The sequence below is a fragment of the Paramormyrops kingsleyae genome, chromosome 16, assembly GCF_048594095.1.
Source record: "Paramormyrops kingsleyae isolate MSU_618 chromosome 16, PKINGS_0.4, whole genome shotgun sequence".
NCBI lineage: Eukaryota > Metazoa > Chordata > Actinopteri > Osteoglossiformes > Mormyridae > Paramormyrops > Paramormyrops kingsleyae.
In genome coordinates this window covers 24867994-24884813 of record NC_132812.1, presented here as the reverse complement: position 1 = coordinate 24884813, position 16820 = coordinate 24867994, and the positions used below count along the sequence as shown (strand labels likewise).

General features: G+C 42.9%; 1 protein-coding gene across 1 annotated transcript; it reads left to right on the top strand.

Moving 5' to 3' along the window:
* The first annotated feature begins 2983 nt into the window (after positions 1–2983).
* On the top strand, positions 2984–8261 carry LOC111852234 (tubulin alpha chain-like). The gene is made up of 4 exons (XM_023827889.2): positions 2984–3137; positions 5550–5772; positions 6115–6263; positions 7035–8261. The coding sequence occupies exons 1-4, from the start codon at positions 3135–3137 to the stop codon at positions 8004–8006; spliced, it is 1347 nt and encodes a 448-aa protein (XP_023683657.1). The 5' UTR covers positions 2984–3134; the 3' UTR covers positions 8007–8261.
* The last annotated feature ends 8559 nt before the right edge of the window (positions 8262–16820 follow it).

The window sequence follows — 16820 nt, the reverse complement described above, 5'->3', positions numbered from 1 at the left end:
GATGAATGGACATCATACCAGCATAAGAGAGTTGGTAATCAAATTGTAAAGTGCCAAAGTCAGTTTTCCCATATTTCATTAACGTTCGGTAACAATGATTTTTTTATGTTTATTTAATTTACTACATTCTGTGCCACCAGATGGCAACATTTAAAATAAAAAAATCACAAGGGATGGTTTAAAATTATGCAATTTTAAATTCAATATATATAGTAATGTAACCCTGGTTTCTTGATGAGTGGGTAGCGTGTGCCAGTCTCCCTCTCGGGCTGTGGGTAGTAAGCGGGCTACAGTTTCTCTAACGATTACGTTTAATAATCACCAACACGGCAGCACAACACCTTCCAACTTCTTTCCCCAGCCGCTCTTCACCGTTCCCCTCTAAACCCGTCCCCCTGTGTACCAGGGCAGATAGGAACTAATAAAAAGGATAACCAAGGGAACATACTGAACCTAAATATAACACATGTAAATATAACCGAAATAATAAAGTGCTGTAACTGATTATAAATAAAATAAAATAATATTAAATCTGATCATTCAACATAACATTGTAATGTAAAATATATATACATTAACCTCAATAAAATTACTGCAAAGCATAATAATAATAATAATAATATAACATAAATCAGTGACATACACTTAATTAAAATAATCCAAAAAAATAATGTGCACAGTAAATACGGTTACAGTAATAATGAATAATACATACTACTTCCACATGTTTGAGTTGTCAGTCGATTTGGTTTTAAAAAGCACTGACAATGTTGGTCTTAGTGAAACTTTTCATCAACTGGCCTTTACAATCAATGAAACCATTCTGTAATGTCGACAATACGTCATTACAGTTGGATCTTTGGAGGCGTCACCAACTGAACGCTGATCACCGCGACAGCCACTGAAAAACCGCAAAACAGAAATGAACGGTAAAGAGCTTGCAGTAGCAACTTCAGTGAGAGGTGAGAATGGACCATTCGGGCAGATGTAAGAAGTTTTTACTGCTTGTAAAGACGATGAAACCCGGTTTAGTCCTAAAAAGGTGACTGAATCTGCTCACAGACAAACGGAATTTGGAAGTGCGCGAAAAATGTTACTTTTTTAACGTAACTTTTTTAATGTAATTTTTTTAAAAATCTAGCCACAAATATGTAACGCCTTTTGAGCATATATCAGATATTACCCTGCAGCCGCTAGGCAGACCAGCGGGAAAGGCGCCTGGACGCAGGTACGAGGTGCGCTTGCGCGAGTCACTGAACCCAACGACCAATCTCTGGTCACCAGTGTTTGTCCCGCCCACGCACTGCTTCGGCTTTACGTTTGAATGCTTTTTTCTGTATTTACCGACAGTAAAACGACGGCCATCTGCTGTTTTCCATCACGTGTGTTTTCTAAACCACTGCCTCGTCTTACCTAGGTTCCCTGCACTCTTGATAAATATAAATTTATTTGCTGTACTTAGCCTACATACAGCACTATTTTTTCAACACTGCTTGTCTCACTAGCTCGACACATTCCAAAGTTTAGTCATAAAAGGACGGGTTATATTGCAAGTCAAACCATAGATTTTGGATATCTTGAAAATAATATAAACATTATTGTCTTATTCATATAACACGTTCTAATATGCAATAATTACACCGACGTAATGATGAAACAAATTAGTATTATCCGTGATTTAGCAACTTGTTTTTTAGGGTGAGTCAGCTACTTCTCTTTGGAAGAAGTTGGCAACACTACGTGTGACTGCTAGACTGGACAGACTGAAGAGATTCCTTTCCGTACACACCCTATTCAGAGTCCTGTAAAATGTTCAGACGACCTAAAATTGTTTAGAACCGGTCAAATCACAAGATCTATGGGCGTCACACTCTTTAACCTCGGGTATTGTATATTGTTACACTGCTTTCTGTTTAAGACTAAAAACTAGTTTAATGCTTTACGCTGCTCTTGAAACGGGAGAAGTCCTTTTCCATTACGTGCATAAAGCTCGCTGCAGGCAAAGTCACAGCGCACGAGCTGCTGCTTTATAGAGGATCTGTTTCAGGATCAAAAAGGCCTTCAGTAATCAGAGGGATAATCAGGGATGCCGGGTTGTTGTCTTGCTTTCTAACTTTGGGTTTGGTTCTATTTAATTCGCTTTCACCACAAACAAACAATTCCTGAACAATCCCTGCATGTAAATAATTAACCACCAATCCTTCATATATTTAGTGTTGGGAAAGAAGGGGGTATTGACGCTGACCCAGCTCTGGGTTATTCAGTTTTCTTTAAGTATCTAGTGACTCGCATGATTATGACAAGCAAAGGACAAACTCCGCAAGATCCAATGAATAAATACCGACAGAAATCAATATACAAACACACAAAGATAACTTCGAAAGTCTCCCCAGAGAGAGAGAGAGAGAGAGAGAGAGAAGGAATAATAAGCCAATCTTCCAGAACTACCTACGAAGTAGCAATACCATCATTTAAATGCTGAAAATAAATCGATTTAAAACTGCTTAGGAAGTTAGGAGTTGCACCTAAAGAATTTGCAGCTTACTGACGTCATCGCGTCCAGAGTGAAAGCTTGAGATCCCGGAGTCACTTTTCGTAGCACTAACGCTCCACAACAACTTAATGGTTTTACGCAGTTAAAATGCATTAAATATGACTCTCATTTGGCTCCCACCACATAAAAACTAGTAAATCAGTAATGACGGGGTTGCAGTCTTCATATGCGAGTTCTCTAAATAAACCCAGACGATAAATAAGTTTGACTAATGACACAATTGAATACCTTAGATTAGCTAAAGCATATATGTATAATATCATTGCAGACTTATGTTAAAACTGTAAGACTGAATTTTTACTCAGTTGCACTTCTATTTTCATGTGCAGCACACAGAAACACCTCGATCTACAGCCGCTACTGAAAGGAGCGCTTTTTCGTAACCAGCTGCGTATGATTTGAGTAGGAGCGGCTCCAGCGCCCCTCCTCTTCCGTGAGCCCAGCACTTGGTATATAACGTGACAGCTGTCAAAACCTGGTGCGACTTCACTCACGGAAACCACATTGAAGGCACCCCGTGAGGAGTTAGATTCTTACATTATTTTTTTTTGTCCAGCGATACTGACCAATACAGACTAAAATGGTGAGTTATATTTTCTACGATAAAAACATTATTTATAGTCACGTTACACATCGGCGTATAACATTATTTCCACAGATGACTAAGGTTTTATGTGCGCATTTTCTGAGATTCGGAACGATCCTTTCAGAATAATCAGAATATCTCACTTTGCAACTGATATAGTCTACACCCGATACAGTCTACACATTATTTTGATCATTTGTTATTTCTGTTAAAACATTGAATTTAAAGATAAAACGTACACACGAAACAGTGCAGTGCATTGTTTGATCTATTTTGGTCCTGTCGGTTTTATTTAATTCTCCTTGGCTGTGATTCGGTGCAATGCAGCATTACTTGATTGTTATCCTTATAAGTTGTACCCCATATTCTAGCGCACCGTTTGGACGTACCAAGTTGTTTTTTTTTTCTCCTCATATTTACAGCTTTCCTGACCCAGAATAGCGGGTCTGTGCGTTGTTTGAAAATGCATGGAAGAGGGCAAAGGCAAAGTGACTTTGCATTTGGTGACCGGAAGCTTTAATAATCGCTAGAGCTCAACACGATGTACTGCAGGCGTATAGGCTATTCAACTTGTCGATCGCTAAATAAAATACCGAACGAAAAAACATGGTAGGGAATTATTTTTTCAGTGTATAAAAAAGCCGGGCATTAAATGTGAATGTAAAGGAGATGTTTTCTTAAAGTATGTGGGTTGTGAGTTTCAAGCTGATGTTATCCTAGTGACTTCTTACGGAGCTTTAAGACTACGGTTACCGCAGTGTCCCTATATTAAGTTCGAATGGGAAACTACCCGTAGTCTGAGCTCTATTTCCGCCGAAACGAACTCTAGAACTTACAGGGAGCTCATGTCAATATAACCGTTTAACTCCTATCTCTGTTAATAATTACTTAGTATTTGACACCATACTATATAAAGCAAATTCCAGCCACCCCTCCCCCCTTTTCGCGGATCATTTTGCAGCTTGCAGTTCCTCAGTTTTTTTTTTTTTTCTTTTTGCCCCTGGATGTAAGAAATGGTTTTACCCGTAGCATGAATTCACTACAGATTCAGAGAACATAGCGTGTTTAATTCGTTCAGATTAGAGGAGCCCAGGAATACCTGGAATAGTGGTCTGCTGACCTGGTCATCAGGCCAAAATTAGGAAATTTCAGGCACCCTCTGCTCCCCCTGATCCCGTGTTCCATTCAGGCTGAGTGCTATCTGTAAAAATAGAGCCCTCGTTCCCGTGAGGGAGGGATTAACAAAAAAAACACCCCTACTTAGGGACACATATGCAAGATTTTGGGTCACAGTCACCCACGTAGGCTGAACTGGAGCAATTCCCACGTGATGGGGGGGCTATTTCCAGCACAGGTTACAGCAGGAGATCCACCCCCCCCCCCCCCCCCCCCGCCACTCCAACTCATCAGGGCATTGCAAGAAAACAGGTGTGGGGGAGTCTGTCTGAGATTTCACTGCTCATTCACACCATATGTAACCCATGTAATTTTAAGCTTCCAAGGATCATCAAAACGGCAACAGGATTTTTTTTAGGTATGTCGATGACCTGGTCGGCAGTGTCTTAAACAGCCCTAACCTGTATAGGAGTCAGACTTTTGAATGCGGGAGCAGACCGAAGGTTTGTTTGCTATCTTTCCTTTTCAAACTTATCTCCTCGTGCCTGAAATATTCCGTTAGGGTGTGTCAAAGCACACACCTCCCAAAAAACTTGTTGAGGCCCCCTCATGGAATTTTTCTTTTTGTTACCTGTCGCTTACTCCAGTCAAGGGCAGTAAGGCACATTGCAAGTAAAGTTACATCATAGATTACTGGAGATAAAATATAAAGAAAACAATTCAAAGAGGGGCAGTGTGTAATTGTCTCAGGTTAAGCTCTGTGGGTGTATTTTAGAGTCAAGCTCTTTTGTTTATTTTCATTTATATATAAAAGGTCCTTAGTCTTTACACCGAAAATAAAAAACAAAAACAATTTAACTTAAGCAGGTTGTGTCATTCAGCTACTGACTAAAACACCGGTTCATGTGTCACGTCTTTAAACTCATTGACGGCTGCATTTCTCTCTGCCCTGTCATCTTACCCGCTCACTGTTGACCCCCACACCACGTGTTGTTTCACCCCTGTGTTTTCGTCTGAATTGGTCAGTTCTAGCGTCGCTCACCTCTACTGTTGACTAGTGCTGCCATCTTCTGGGGAGAAAGCAGAACTTCAGTTAGATGCAAATGTTATAACTCCTCTTGATTAAAATGCATATTACTGTAGCACATCATGGCATTTGCAAAAGAAGTAAAATTCCCCTGTTTATTCCCCTTAGCACTGGAGGATTATGGTAATGATGATAACGATGATGAATATTATTGTTATTATTATTATTTATAATAGTAGTAATTTTATGTCTCTCTCTCTTCACAGCGTGAGTGTATTTCTGTCCATGTTGGCCAAGCAGGCGTCCAGATGGGCAATACCTGCTGGGAATTGTACTGTCTGGAGCACGGGATTCAGCCCGATGGCCAGATGCCCAGCCAAAAGCCAGCCGGGGTCCATGATGACTCCTTCACCACATTCTTTAGTGAGACCGGTGCCGGGAAATATGTGCCCCGGGCCATATTTGTTGACCTGGAGCCCACTGTCATTGGTAAGTCTACGAGAAAAGCCTTGTTTCCTTCTTAAATTCCTCTGGGAATCATGTGGCCAGGACTCTCTGGGCATAACAGAGATTTATAAATATTCAGTGTCTCAACTCTGATTGGCTGACAATTACCCAATCAAAATTGTCATTGATTGTTAAAGTAACAAGCTGAGAATTTAGGACACCAATAAATAACAGTGACCATATTTCACATCTTTTCAGTGTTATTTTTTTCCCATCAGCAACTCAGTGTAAATCAAGGAATTTTTTGACCAGAGCTGGCTCTTTAACAATCCATTTCAAAAAAGTTTTAAATTGTGCCATTAAATATAATTACTGCGCTTTCAGATGAGGTGCGCACAGGCAACTACAGGCAACTCTTCCACCCGGAGCAGCTCATTTCAGGCAAGGAGGACGCTGCCAACAACTATGCCCGTGGGCACTACACCATTGGCAAGGAGATCATTGATTCCGTCCTGGACAGAATCCGTAAACTGGTATGAAAACGCTGCCTCTGCCTAATCACACTACCGGAAACATGACCCTATTATTACCAATCAGAACAACATAATTAGAAGGAGTGATCTATGTCCTGTATCTTCTTCTATTTTAAATAATAGAATGATACTTCATTGATCCCTATGGGGAAATCCTTATTTCACCGCCCCTCCCCCCCCGCTCTCCATGAGACACACACAGATGAGACCACACTCGGGGGGCCACAGTGAAGGCCAGCCTGCGGGAGCAGTGGGTTAGGGGCCTCGCTCAGGGGCCCACAGACATGTGACTATTTTATTGAGGATGCTGGAACCAGTGACCTTGTGATCACAGGCCCAGAGGCTTAGCCTGCTGACCCATACATCTGTTATTAAATTAAATTCAAAATTCATAATTCAAAAATAGCTTTTACCCTACGGCTATACGCATTCTGAATTCTGTCTAGTCATTGTTAACACATACTATGCTAAATGAAGGTAGTGTTGTGCTGCACTTTAAGTCTATGTACAGTATAAATTTTAGTGTAATTTTATTGTGTTATTGTGCTGAATTTTATTTCTGTATTTAAACACTTATTTATGCCGAATTTGTGCTGAAGGGACTGCATCCAATTTCATCGTACTTCGTATGATGACAATAAAGATTCATTCATTCATTCATTCAAATGAGAAGATACTTGTATGGATGGTCCCAGTGTGTAATGTTTTAAGCAATTAGTGGAATTTCACACATGTGCTTTTCTAACTAAGACGTCCTCTGTTTGTCCTAAGGCTGACCAGTGCACTGGGCTTCAAGGTTTCCTGGTGTTCCACAGCTTCGGTGGTGGTACCGGCTCCGGGTTCACCTCCCTGCTGATGGAACGTCTCTCTGTGGACTTTGGAAAAAAGTCCAAGCTGGAGTTTGCAATTTACCCAGCACCCCAGGTGTCCACTGCTGTGGTGGAGCCTTACAATTCCATCCTGACCACACACACCACCCTGGAGCACTCCGATTGCGCCTTCATGGTGGACAACGAGGCCATCTACGACATCTGCCGCAGGAACTTGGACATCGAGCGTCCGTCCTACACCAACCTCAACAGGCTTATCAGTCAGATTGTTTCCTCCATCACCGCCTCCCTGCGCTTTGACGGAGCCCTGAATGTGGACCTGACTGAGTTCCAGACCAACTTGGTGCCCTACCCTCGTATCCACTTCCCCTTGGCCACCTACGCCCCAGTGATCTCTGCTGAGAAGGCTTACCATGAGCAGCTGTCAGTGGCTGAGATCACCAATGCCTGCTTTGAGCCAGCCAATCAGATGGTGAAGTGTGACCCCCGCCACGGCAAGTACATGGCCTGCTGCCTGCTGTACCGTGGAGATGTGGTGCCCAAAGATGTCAATGTTGCGATTGCTGCTATCAAGACCAAGAGGAGTATCCAGTTTGTGGACTGGTGTCCTACTGGCTTCAAAGTTGGTATCAACTACCAGCCACCTACTGTGGTGCCCGGGGGAGACCTAGCCAAGGTTCAGAGGGCTGTGTGCATGCTGAGCAACACCACTGCCATTGCTGAGGCCTGGGCCCGCCTGGACCACAAGTTTGACCTGATGTATGCCAAGCGTGCCTTCGTCCACTGGTATGTGGGAGAGGGGATGGAAGAAGGAGAGTTCTCTGAGGCTCGTGAAGACATGGCTGCCCTGGAGAAAGACTACGAAGAGGTGGGCATTGACTCTTTTGAGGAGGAAGAAGGTGAAGAATATTAGGCGACCACTGTTAATGAAGCCAAAGGTTTGTGAAGTCTTCAAGAAACCAGAATAACAACATAACATTAAACTATTCAGCAGGACTCATAGGGAACATATTTGTTTTTTTTGTTTTTTTGTAGCCCATTTTGTCTTCAAATTCTGCAGCATTAAAGAAACATGAATGTGTTAGAGTTCTCTTGCAATTCCCATTGTAAAAGGTTTGTTACAGCCATATGCTATTGCCAAACAAATAAAACAATTCATCCTACCTGATCTGTTTGTTTTACTGAAGGTGCTTCTTACTCTAAGGTGCAATCACAGGCCATCTCTCTAAATGATTAACTAAGATTATTGGATTTATTTGTTAGTAGGTCTTTGTTTCCAACTAGAATAGTACTTGTTAGCTAACCACCTTTATCCTTCGAATAACGTCCTTCTCTAAAGATGATGCTATCTTTAAGAGCTATATCAGCAAATTTGAATTTTTATTTGGTGTGAATTAGCAAACCAATCACCAAGAAGCTTGACCCAGCCATATATAAATAATTAAAAACTGGAAGAAAGCTAAATTGTACATGTTACCCATCAAAATATTTAAAATCATAATAATGTTAGAGGAAATTGTGATAATTTTCTAAGTAAATAACGACTTCCATCCATGGTAGGTGTCAAGGCATAAGAGGTGAATTCAAAATGTAATGAATTTAAGCTTTTAGAGATGCAACACGAGCAGCAAAGCTTAAGAACAAAGTAATTCTAAGAAAAGTTCATCTTCTTCGTTAATTCAAAATGTGGCCAGTAGAGGACAGTACCACACCGTATTCATCCATCCTGTTTCCATAATTCTCTTCACTGTTATGACAATCCAAAGTTTACCTGCATCAGGTACAAAAAATCAGTGTGTATAGTATGTAACTATCTGCCAAATAATATAAACTATGCCCCTTCAGTTACTTTTTAATTTCAGACATAAAGGAAATATATAAAAAGAAATTGAACCAAACTGAAAACAGTTAACATGTCTGTCAAGGGGTACTAGCTTAGCCATTTCAAAACCTCTCTGTTTGGCTAATCAATACCTCACAAAGTAATTAAGTGAGCTGGTGGTGAAAGTTGAATTGGCAGAGCAAAAGCACAGCTGTGCATCAAATATTGCAATCCACACAACATAATGGGCGATGTGTCAGAGTTCAAAAGAAAACAAATTGTTGGCGCACGTCTCACTGGTGCATCTGCGACCAGGACTGCAAGCCACTGTGGTGTCTCAAGAGCCGCAGTATCCAGGGTAATATCGGTATACCACCATGAAGGACGGACCACATCCAAAAGGGGTAACTGCGGACGCAAGAGGAAGCTGTCTGAAAGGGATGTCTGGGTACTAACCAGAATCCAAAAAACATACAACAGCTGCCCAAGTCACTGCAGAATTAAATGCCCACCTCAGCTCTCCTGTTTCCACCTAAACTATTTGTTGAGAACTCCACAGGGTCAATATTCATGGTCGACCTACTATTGCCAAGCCTCTGGTCACCCGTGCCAATGCCAAACATTGGTTTCAACGGTGCCAGTGCAATCTTGGGCTGTAGACAATGTGAAACATGTATTGTTCTCTGATGAGTCCACCTTCACTGTCTCTACCACATCCAGGAGAGTAACAGTGTGGAGAAGCTTACCTCCTGGATTGTTGGGTCCCCAGAGTGCAGCACAGGGGTGGATTGGTGATGGTTTGGCCTGCAATATCATGACATTCCCTAGGCCCACTACTTGTTCTAGATGGGCATCTCACTGCCAAGGACTACTGAACCATTCTGGAGGACCATATTCACCCAGCTGTTCAAACATTGTACCCTGAAGGTGGTGCCGTGTATCAGGATGATAATGTACCACTGCACACAGCAAGAGCGGTGACAAGAGTGGTTTGATGAACATGAAAGTGAAGCTGATCATCTCCCATGGCCTGCACAGTCACCAGGTCTTAAAATTATTGAGCCACTTTGAGGTGTTTTGGAGGAGCGAAACATGATGAAACGTTTTCCTCCACCAGCATCACATAGTGAGTGCCCACTGTTCTGCAAGAAGAATGACTCAAGAATGACTGTTTCTGTTATTCCTAAGATGAACTGATGCTGTATTGCAGGGGTTCCCAATGCGTCAATGGCGATCTACTGGTCGATCACAAAGGTACTCTGGGTAGATCATATGGCATAAAAAAAAATAGCTGGCGCGTTCAACCGCGTCAGCTGCTGCAAAGCAAGATCAACACAATGCTGATAGGCATTTCGCTGTGAAGTTGCCCCAAACTGCACAGGTGTTGGATATTTCTTGCTGGCCATTAAGTTGAGCCATCTGAGTGTGGAGGCTTTGATGGCTTCACTGGCTGTTAGTTTATTCCCGCTGTGTCATTTTGACGTAATGCCACAAGAACATAAAGCATCTTTACGGTTTATTGATTTAGCGGTGAATTTGTTGTTAATTATGTAATTAGATAGATTTTACAGGTCAGGGCTGGCTGGCTTTGGCGTTTATAGGTCCGTTTCAATTAGCAGCTCCTTTCACAGAAGCTTTTATACCATGCTGATTATAGAGCTGATATCAATTCACTTTACCCACTGGGAAAAGGGCATCATTTAAAGGAAGGACATGAAATGGGTAGCTCATTCTAGGCAATAACAGAGGCTCTTTCAGGGGGTGGAAATTTTACAGTCACAAGCACAGGTGTTTAAACATCCACCCATGCCTCTTTTAACTTAAAACCCACTGTTGTGGTTCAAGCTAGTTAACAACTGTATTCATATTCTTCATAGGGATTTATATCACTAATTCTACCAATTTAACATGATAACTAGAACATAACTTGATAGCAAGCTAACTAACATGATTGTTAATTTTGATAATTATGGAAGATTAGTTTGTATATTGTTCACAGGCATATGTGCCTCACATATGTGTGACAACAATCCATGTAAATCCATTTAAAACATTAAACTGCTTGCTGAGAGCAAAGGGTGTTTCATTGAGTTGTTTTAGGTTTGGAGTTGTGCAAAGTTGTTTCTGAGAAAAAGTGTTTTTTCACGCTCCTGAAATAATGAATTTGGGGAGATTTTGCATCGTGTGGCGATATGTCCCACATGTTAGCCACATGCTGTCTTGTCAGGAAGTCAAAATGATTTAAACCAAACAACACCATTAAAATGTCTCTGTATATGTGCTCTGGGGAATTACAGCATGAGTGCAACAAACTGATGACAGTGGCCTGTACTACAAAGCGGGGTTACTGGCTTATCGGGGTAACTGTCAGATTTAAGGTACTCTGGGCAAAATGTAAGTGAACGGATATGAAGTCCATTTAAACTGTATACCTTAAATCTGACAAGTTACCCCGATAAGCCAGTAACCCTGCTTCGTAGTACAGGCCACTGCTGGTAGAAAAGTAACTGTTGGTACTAAAATGTATTTCAGTCGTTAGAGCCCAAGCAGTGACTGATTAAAGCTGCATGGTGAGGATTCCATACTGACGAATCAGAACAGGCCAGGGGGGTGCAGATGATGTCAGCATGATATAAAACAGTCTCCTAGCTGCACAGTCAGTATGGTGTACTTTGCTACCAGCTTCAGGACAATGGCAGTGCATGGGGGTGTGTTAGTGCTGCTTCTTTTACTAGGTTGCAGCTGTGAAGCTCAACAGAAGATGGGGTTTTCGGCGAAGACTACCCAGCTACTAGCTGGCTATCTGGCTAAGCAAGGGGCTTCGCAGTCAGCGGGCTTCCAGAGTGGACTAGGGGCTCCGCAGGCGGTGGGCTTCCAGAGCGGGCTAGGGGCTCCGCAGTCGGCGGGCTTCCAGAGCGGACTAGGGGCTCCGCAGTCGGCGGGCTTCCAGAGCAGGCTCATTCTGACTAAGCAAGTTGCTCCTTCTCTGGTTAAATCTGTGACTGGAATGCAAGTGAGCCCTGATAGTGTGAGTGTTGTATGTGGGGAGGATTCTGTTGTGGTGCTTGTGCAGCCAATCCTCCTTGGTAATGGTCAGCCAATCAATGCATCAGACATCACCTTTGGTGGCTGTGCACCCATTGGACAGGATGCTTCTGGCACAGTGAGGTTTCAATCTGTGCTGCAGGCCTGTGGAAGTACAGTGATGGTATGAGGGCTTCCTTCTGATGGTTGCTGTGTTGGCTATGCTAGTGCTAATCATGTTGCTCTTCTCCAGATGACTGCTGATGCCCTGGTCTACAGCTTTGCATTGATCTACATGCCCAGAGGTATTAATGGCCTCCCCATCGTGAGGACCAATGGTGCTATGGTTGGCAGTGAGTGTCACTATTTGAGGTGAGGATGCCCCATAAGCTTTGGTGCTCCCTGGCCATAGGAGCAATTCTAGTGACTGACCCAAAAGGATGCTTGCTTCGTAGAAACAGAATGTGAGCAGCAATGCCCTGGTGCCAACCTGGATCCCCTACTATGCCACAATGGCTGTTGAGGCACAACTGAGCTTCTCACTGAGGCTGATGGATGGTAGGCAAGGGATTCATGCAGCATATCAGGCTTTGCTCTGTAGGCTTGTCCTCAAGTGCATGTGCCCTCTGTACAGATGCATGGCAGAATGAGGGCCTCCAATGTGTACTTCCTGGGAAATGTCCTGAACATTGAAGCCTCTGTCCTTGTGGGCAACAGTCAGCCCCTGCGTGTCTTTGTGGACAGCTGTGTGGCCACCTTGGTCCCTGATGTGTCCTCTGTCCCTAGCTATGCCTTTGTGCAGAACTCTGGGTGAGTAACATTGTATGGTTGTGTATGAGGCCACTTGGGCAATGCTGCTTGACATGCCTGGCCTTCAGGTGCCTGGCTGATGCCAAGGTGACAGGATCCTGCTCCCAGTTCCTGCCCAGAGAGCAGGATGACAAGCTGCAGCTTCAAGATGGCAGGAGCTCAGTGAGTACAGGCACTCATGCAGGATTTCCATGCTTAAATGAACTGGCAGCTAGCATGCTTTTGTTGTCCCCTAGATGTTCATTACTTGCAGCCTGAGAGCAACAGTGGCTTCTGTTCCTGTGGATTCCCAACACAAGGCTTGTTCCTTCTCTCTTGCTGCTAACAGGTCAGTGGCTGCAGCATTATGATGCTGGATGAGTTGAGCTGCTAAACAATTGCTATTCCCCATTGCAGGTGCATGTCTGTGGATGGGAATGACCAGGTGTGTGGCTGCTGTGACACCAGCTGTGGGCTTGCAGGTGTAGCAGGTATGCTTGGCTTGGCCCAGAAGATGCTTTGGTGGCTTGTGTCGGTGTGACTGAGGCACCCTTCTTGCCCCTGCAGGTGCTCAAGGCACAGGTGTTCTGGGTCCCATTGCTATCCAACAGGGTCCTCCCATGGGTAGTCAGCCTGGACAGCTGTACAGTATATGCTGAAGGTATAGGTACCTACTGCCCTAATGTGCCAAGCTGTGCATGGTACCAGGATGGAAGGAGCCAATTAACTTGCCTGCTTTGTTCTGTGCTGCTTCCCTCTGTGGCAGCTGTGCTGGAGACCAAGGGAACAGTCTTGTGACTGAATAAAGCACTAGTAGTATTTGAAATGGTGCAGTTGTCTGTCTTGGCTCCCAAGTACACTTCTGGACTGCCTAGAATTCTCCAGCCACATCACACTGCTTTCTGCCTGTGGATTTCATGTCTGGAATGGGACCCTGGGGGGAAGTCTTCCCCTTAGATGGAAGGTATTAGTGTGGTTGCATATTATGGTGTTTCCTTCACCAAGGAAGCCATATCAGGGAAGGTACTCTCTGTATGGGGATCAGGGCCTGGTACCAACAGACAAGGCTAGTCAGAAGTGAATGCCGATTCCCACCCTCATTCAGTCCCTCTGGTCTGGGGTGGCTGACAGCAGCCTCCTTTCAGTGTGGATCTCAAGCACCACAGCCTGGTGTGACATCACCTTCGTAACATGCAAGTGGTCATACTGAATAGGAGTCCTTGCTCATCAGGCACTTCAGGGTGTAGGATTGATTTCAATAATGGTAGGGATTAGGCAGTCATGATATCCCTACTGATAAAGGGAAATGCAGCGTACACATCCAGTCTCGGGAACGTCTAACAGTCGGCGATGGTATTACCCCTTAATACTGGTTTGCAGTAGTGCTTAATTTTGAAACTGGTGCTGGAGCTTAAAACAGAGACCACCTCAGTATCTGAGGTGAAGTGCACACAATGCACTGCGAATGAAATGCGTATGTAAGCGCCATTAATGCAGAATGGTGTGGTTTTTGTTTAAATGGTTGGAATATGTTTTAAACCTGCCATAAGTTGAAATTTATGTAGCATATTACATGAAAGTGCTTCTCCGGTTAGTTTTGGTTTGCAACTGCCGGAAGGAATGTGTCGGAGCAATAAAGTTTTTGTTTTGAATATGCAAATAAAGAAGTGGACGTTGGGAGCCACCATTTTAACGCGTAAAGCAGTCTACCAATGTTCGTTTCACAGAAGTGGTCAAATTTTTAGATTGTGACAAAAAGAATAACATTCCCAAACGAAGTCGACCACTACAGCGTACCTGCAATATTTGTTGCATCAAAGACACTCCCTATTGGATGCATAATGGTCAGGGGCGGATTAAGGTGCACAGAGGCCCCTAGGCTACAGTAGTCTGTGGGCCCCCCAACCCCGCCCCCCTCCGCGCCAATGGGGGCCCCCTTGCAGGCAGGCACACGTGGGGCCCCTAGGCTTAAGCCATATCTAGCCTGTGCGTTAATCCGCCCCTGATAATGGTCCATAGTCATCTCATCTGTGGCCAAGTGTTTTTTGTGTGTTCATTTGGTGCAGTGTTTTTAAATCAGATAAGGGGAAACATGCAATAAAATCCAGTAAAAAATGCTGTTTACGTTTACAGCAAACTAGTGGTCACTTTAGCAAGAACCAATGCTAATGATTTCGCTGATTTAAAGAAAAAATGAGTTTGTCATTTTAAGTATTCAATCTGATCATACTTTTCTAGTACTTGGATCAACACTATAGTCACCAACCATGGTACGATGGTCCATCTTACGATATTTTGACTTTACGATGGGTAAATGGTTTCACTTTCAGTACATTATTCAATAAATCAAATGAGACATTTTTATAAAATTGGCCTTGTGTTATTTTACCCGCTATATAATGTAAGTGTTCAAAGCATGTTTGTAAGGTAGGCTAGCTAGGCAAGGCTATAGCTAATGTTTGTTAGGTGTTGTATTAAAATGCATTTTCTTTTTACGATATTTTTGCCTTATAGGTTTATCGTAACCCGGCGACACATTTAGATGTCCGATTTGTTAAATATTGCGTTCAGTTTTCATCAGTTTAAATAGATGCAATATAGGGATATTGGATTCTGACATAGCTTTGGTATGGATTACTTGACTAATTTTAGCAACTTAACGTTGATAACTAGAGAGATAGCTAAGTAGCATCATTGCTAACTTGGAATATAACGTACGAGATTAGCCTGTGTTTTATTGACACTGACATACCTGCTTCACTGACAACAGCCCACGTTAAGTCCATTAAAGACATTAAACCGTTCATTGACGGCTGGCTGTATAAAGATACATTTCGATATGTCGTGCAAATGGTGCTCATTTCCTTGTTTTAGGTTTAATCTATAAAGTCATGTGTTTTGTCACATACCAGAAAAAAATGGATTTTGGGGAGACAGGTATTTTAATAGGACAGGGACAATCCTGTTATGGACCAGAAGTACGGCACGTCAGTCCACGCTGGTGCAACTCATTTAAATAAGGATGCAGCGTCTGCAATGTATGGAAATAACACAATATGGGTTTTACTATATTAGCTTGTAGATCATTTACATCGCTGCTGTAGATTCACTCCCGCGGCTCACAAGATTTACAATAGAAAACAATATGAAACTGCAGAATACAGTATACTCTTCTTGCTCATATAACTCAGTATATACCCTAAACTGAACCTATGACAGAGATCTAATCCCATTTTCAACGATAAATTACATTGTGAACACCTTGCAATCACTATGAGATAGTGGGCAACACGAACAAACACTCAAATATAAACATAAATGCTCGAATACCGGCGTTTCACCCGCTTCCATGGTGCTTCGCCATAACGCAACATTCGGAAATTTACGTAGATATTCACTAAATGTATTAGATCTAAGTTTAATCACAGCACCCGTTTGTAGCAGTTAGCTATGTTCGCAAGACGACTAACACGCTTTATCATCTACCCAACACTCGGCGCCATAACCCTCAATAAGTCATCGCTTCATTCATTATCGATGCACCGACTACAATGAACATTTTCGTTGTGAGGTTTGGTAGATACGTGTAATCAGTAGCGCCCCTAGAGGAACCTCCTAACATAGCAGGTGGGCTCATACTTCAGCACTCCCTCTAAAGTGACGAGAGACGCTTTTCCTCTACTTACGCTCGAATTAACAATTAACAACGACCCTGCTGACCAGTCAGAATGAAATAGGATTATGGAAAATAATAATAAAGGCGGCGGGGGGTGGGGTTGTAGATATGCCCACATTACAGTATGTACCAAATATTATTGTTGGCCATGTGCAGTCATGTGCCAGGAAGTCAATATTATTTAAAGCCAAAAAACACCAGTAAAATCTCAGTGTATGTGTGCAGTGGGCAATTACAGCATGAGAGCACCAAACTGATAACTGCTGGGAAAAAAGTAACTGTTGGTAGAAAAATGTATTTCAGTCGTTAGAGCCCAAGCAGTGTTTGATTAACCCTGCATGGTGAGGATTCCATACTGACGAATCAGAACAGGCCTGGCAGGTGTAGAGGATTTCAGCAACTATAATATAGTCTGC

Coding starts and splice junctions, on each gene's coding strand:
- LOC111852234 (XM_023827889.2), top strand. Junction 5,773..6,114: donor CCTGGAGCCCACTGTCATTG/GTAAGTCTACGA, acceptor CTGCGCTTTCAG/ATGAGGTGCGCACAGGCAAC. Junction 6,264..7,034: donor TGGACAGAATCCGTAAACTG/GTATGAAAACGC, acceptor GTTTGTCCTAAG/GCTGACCAGTGCACTGGGCT.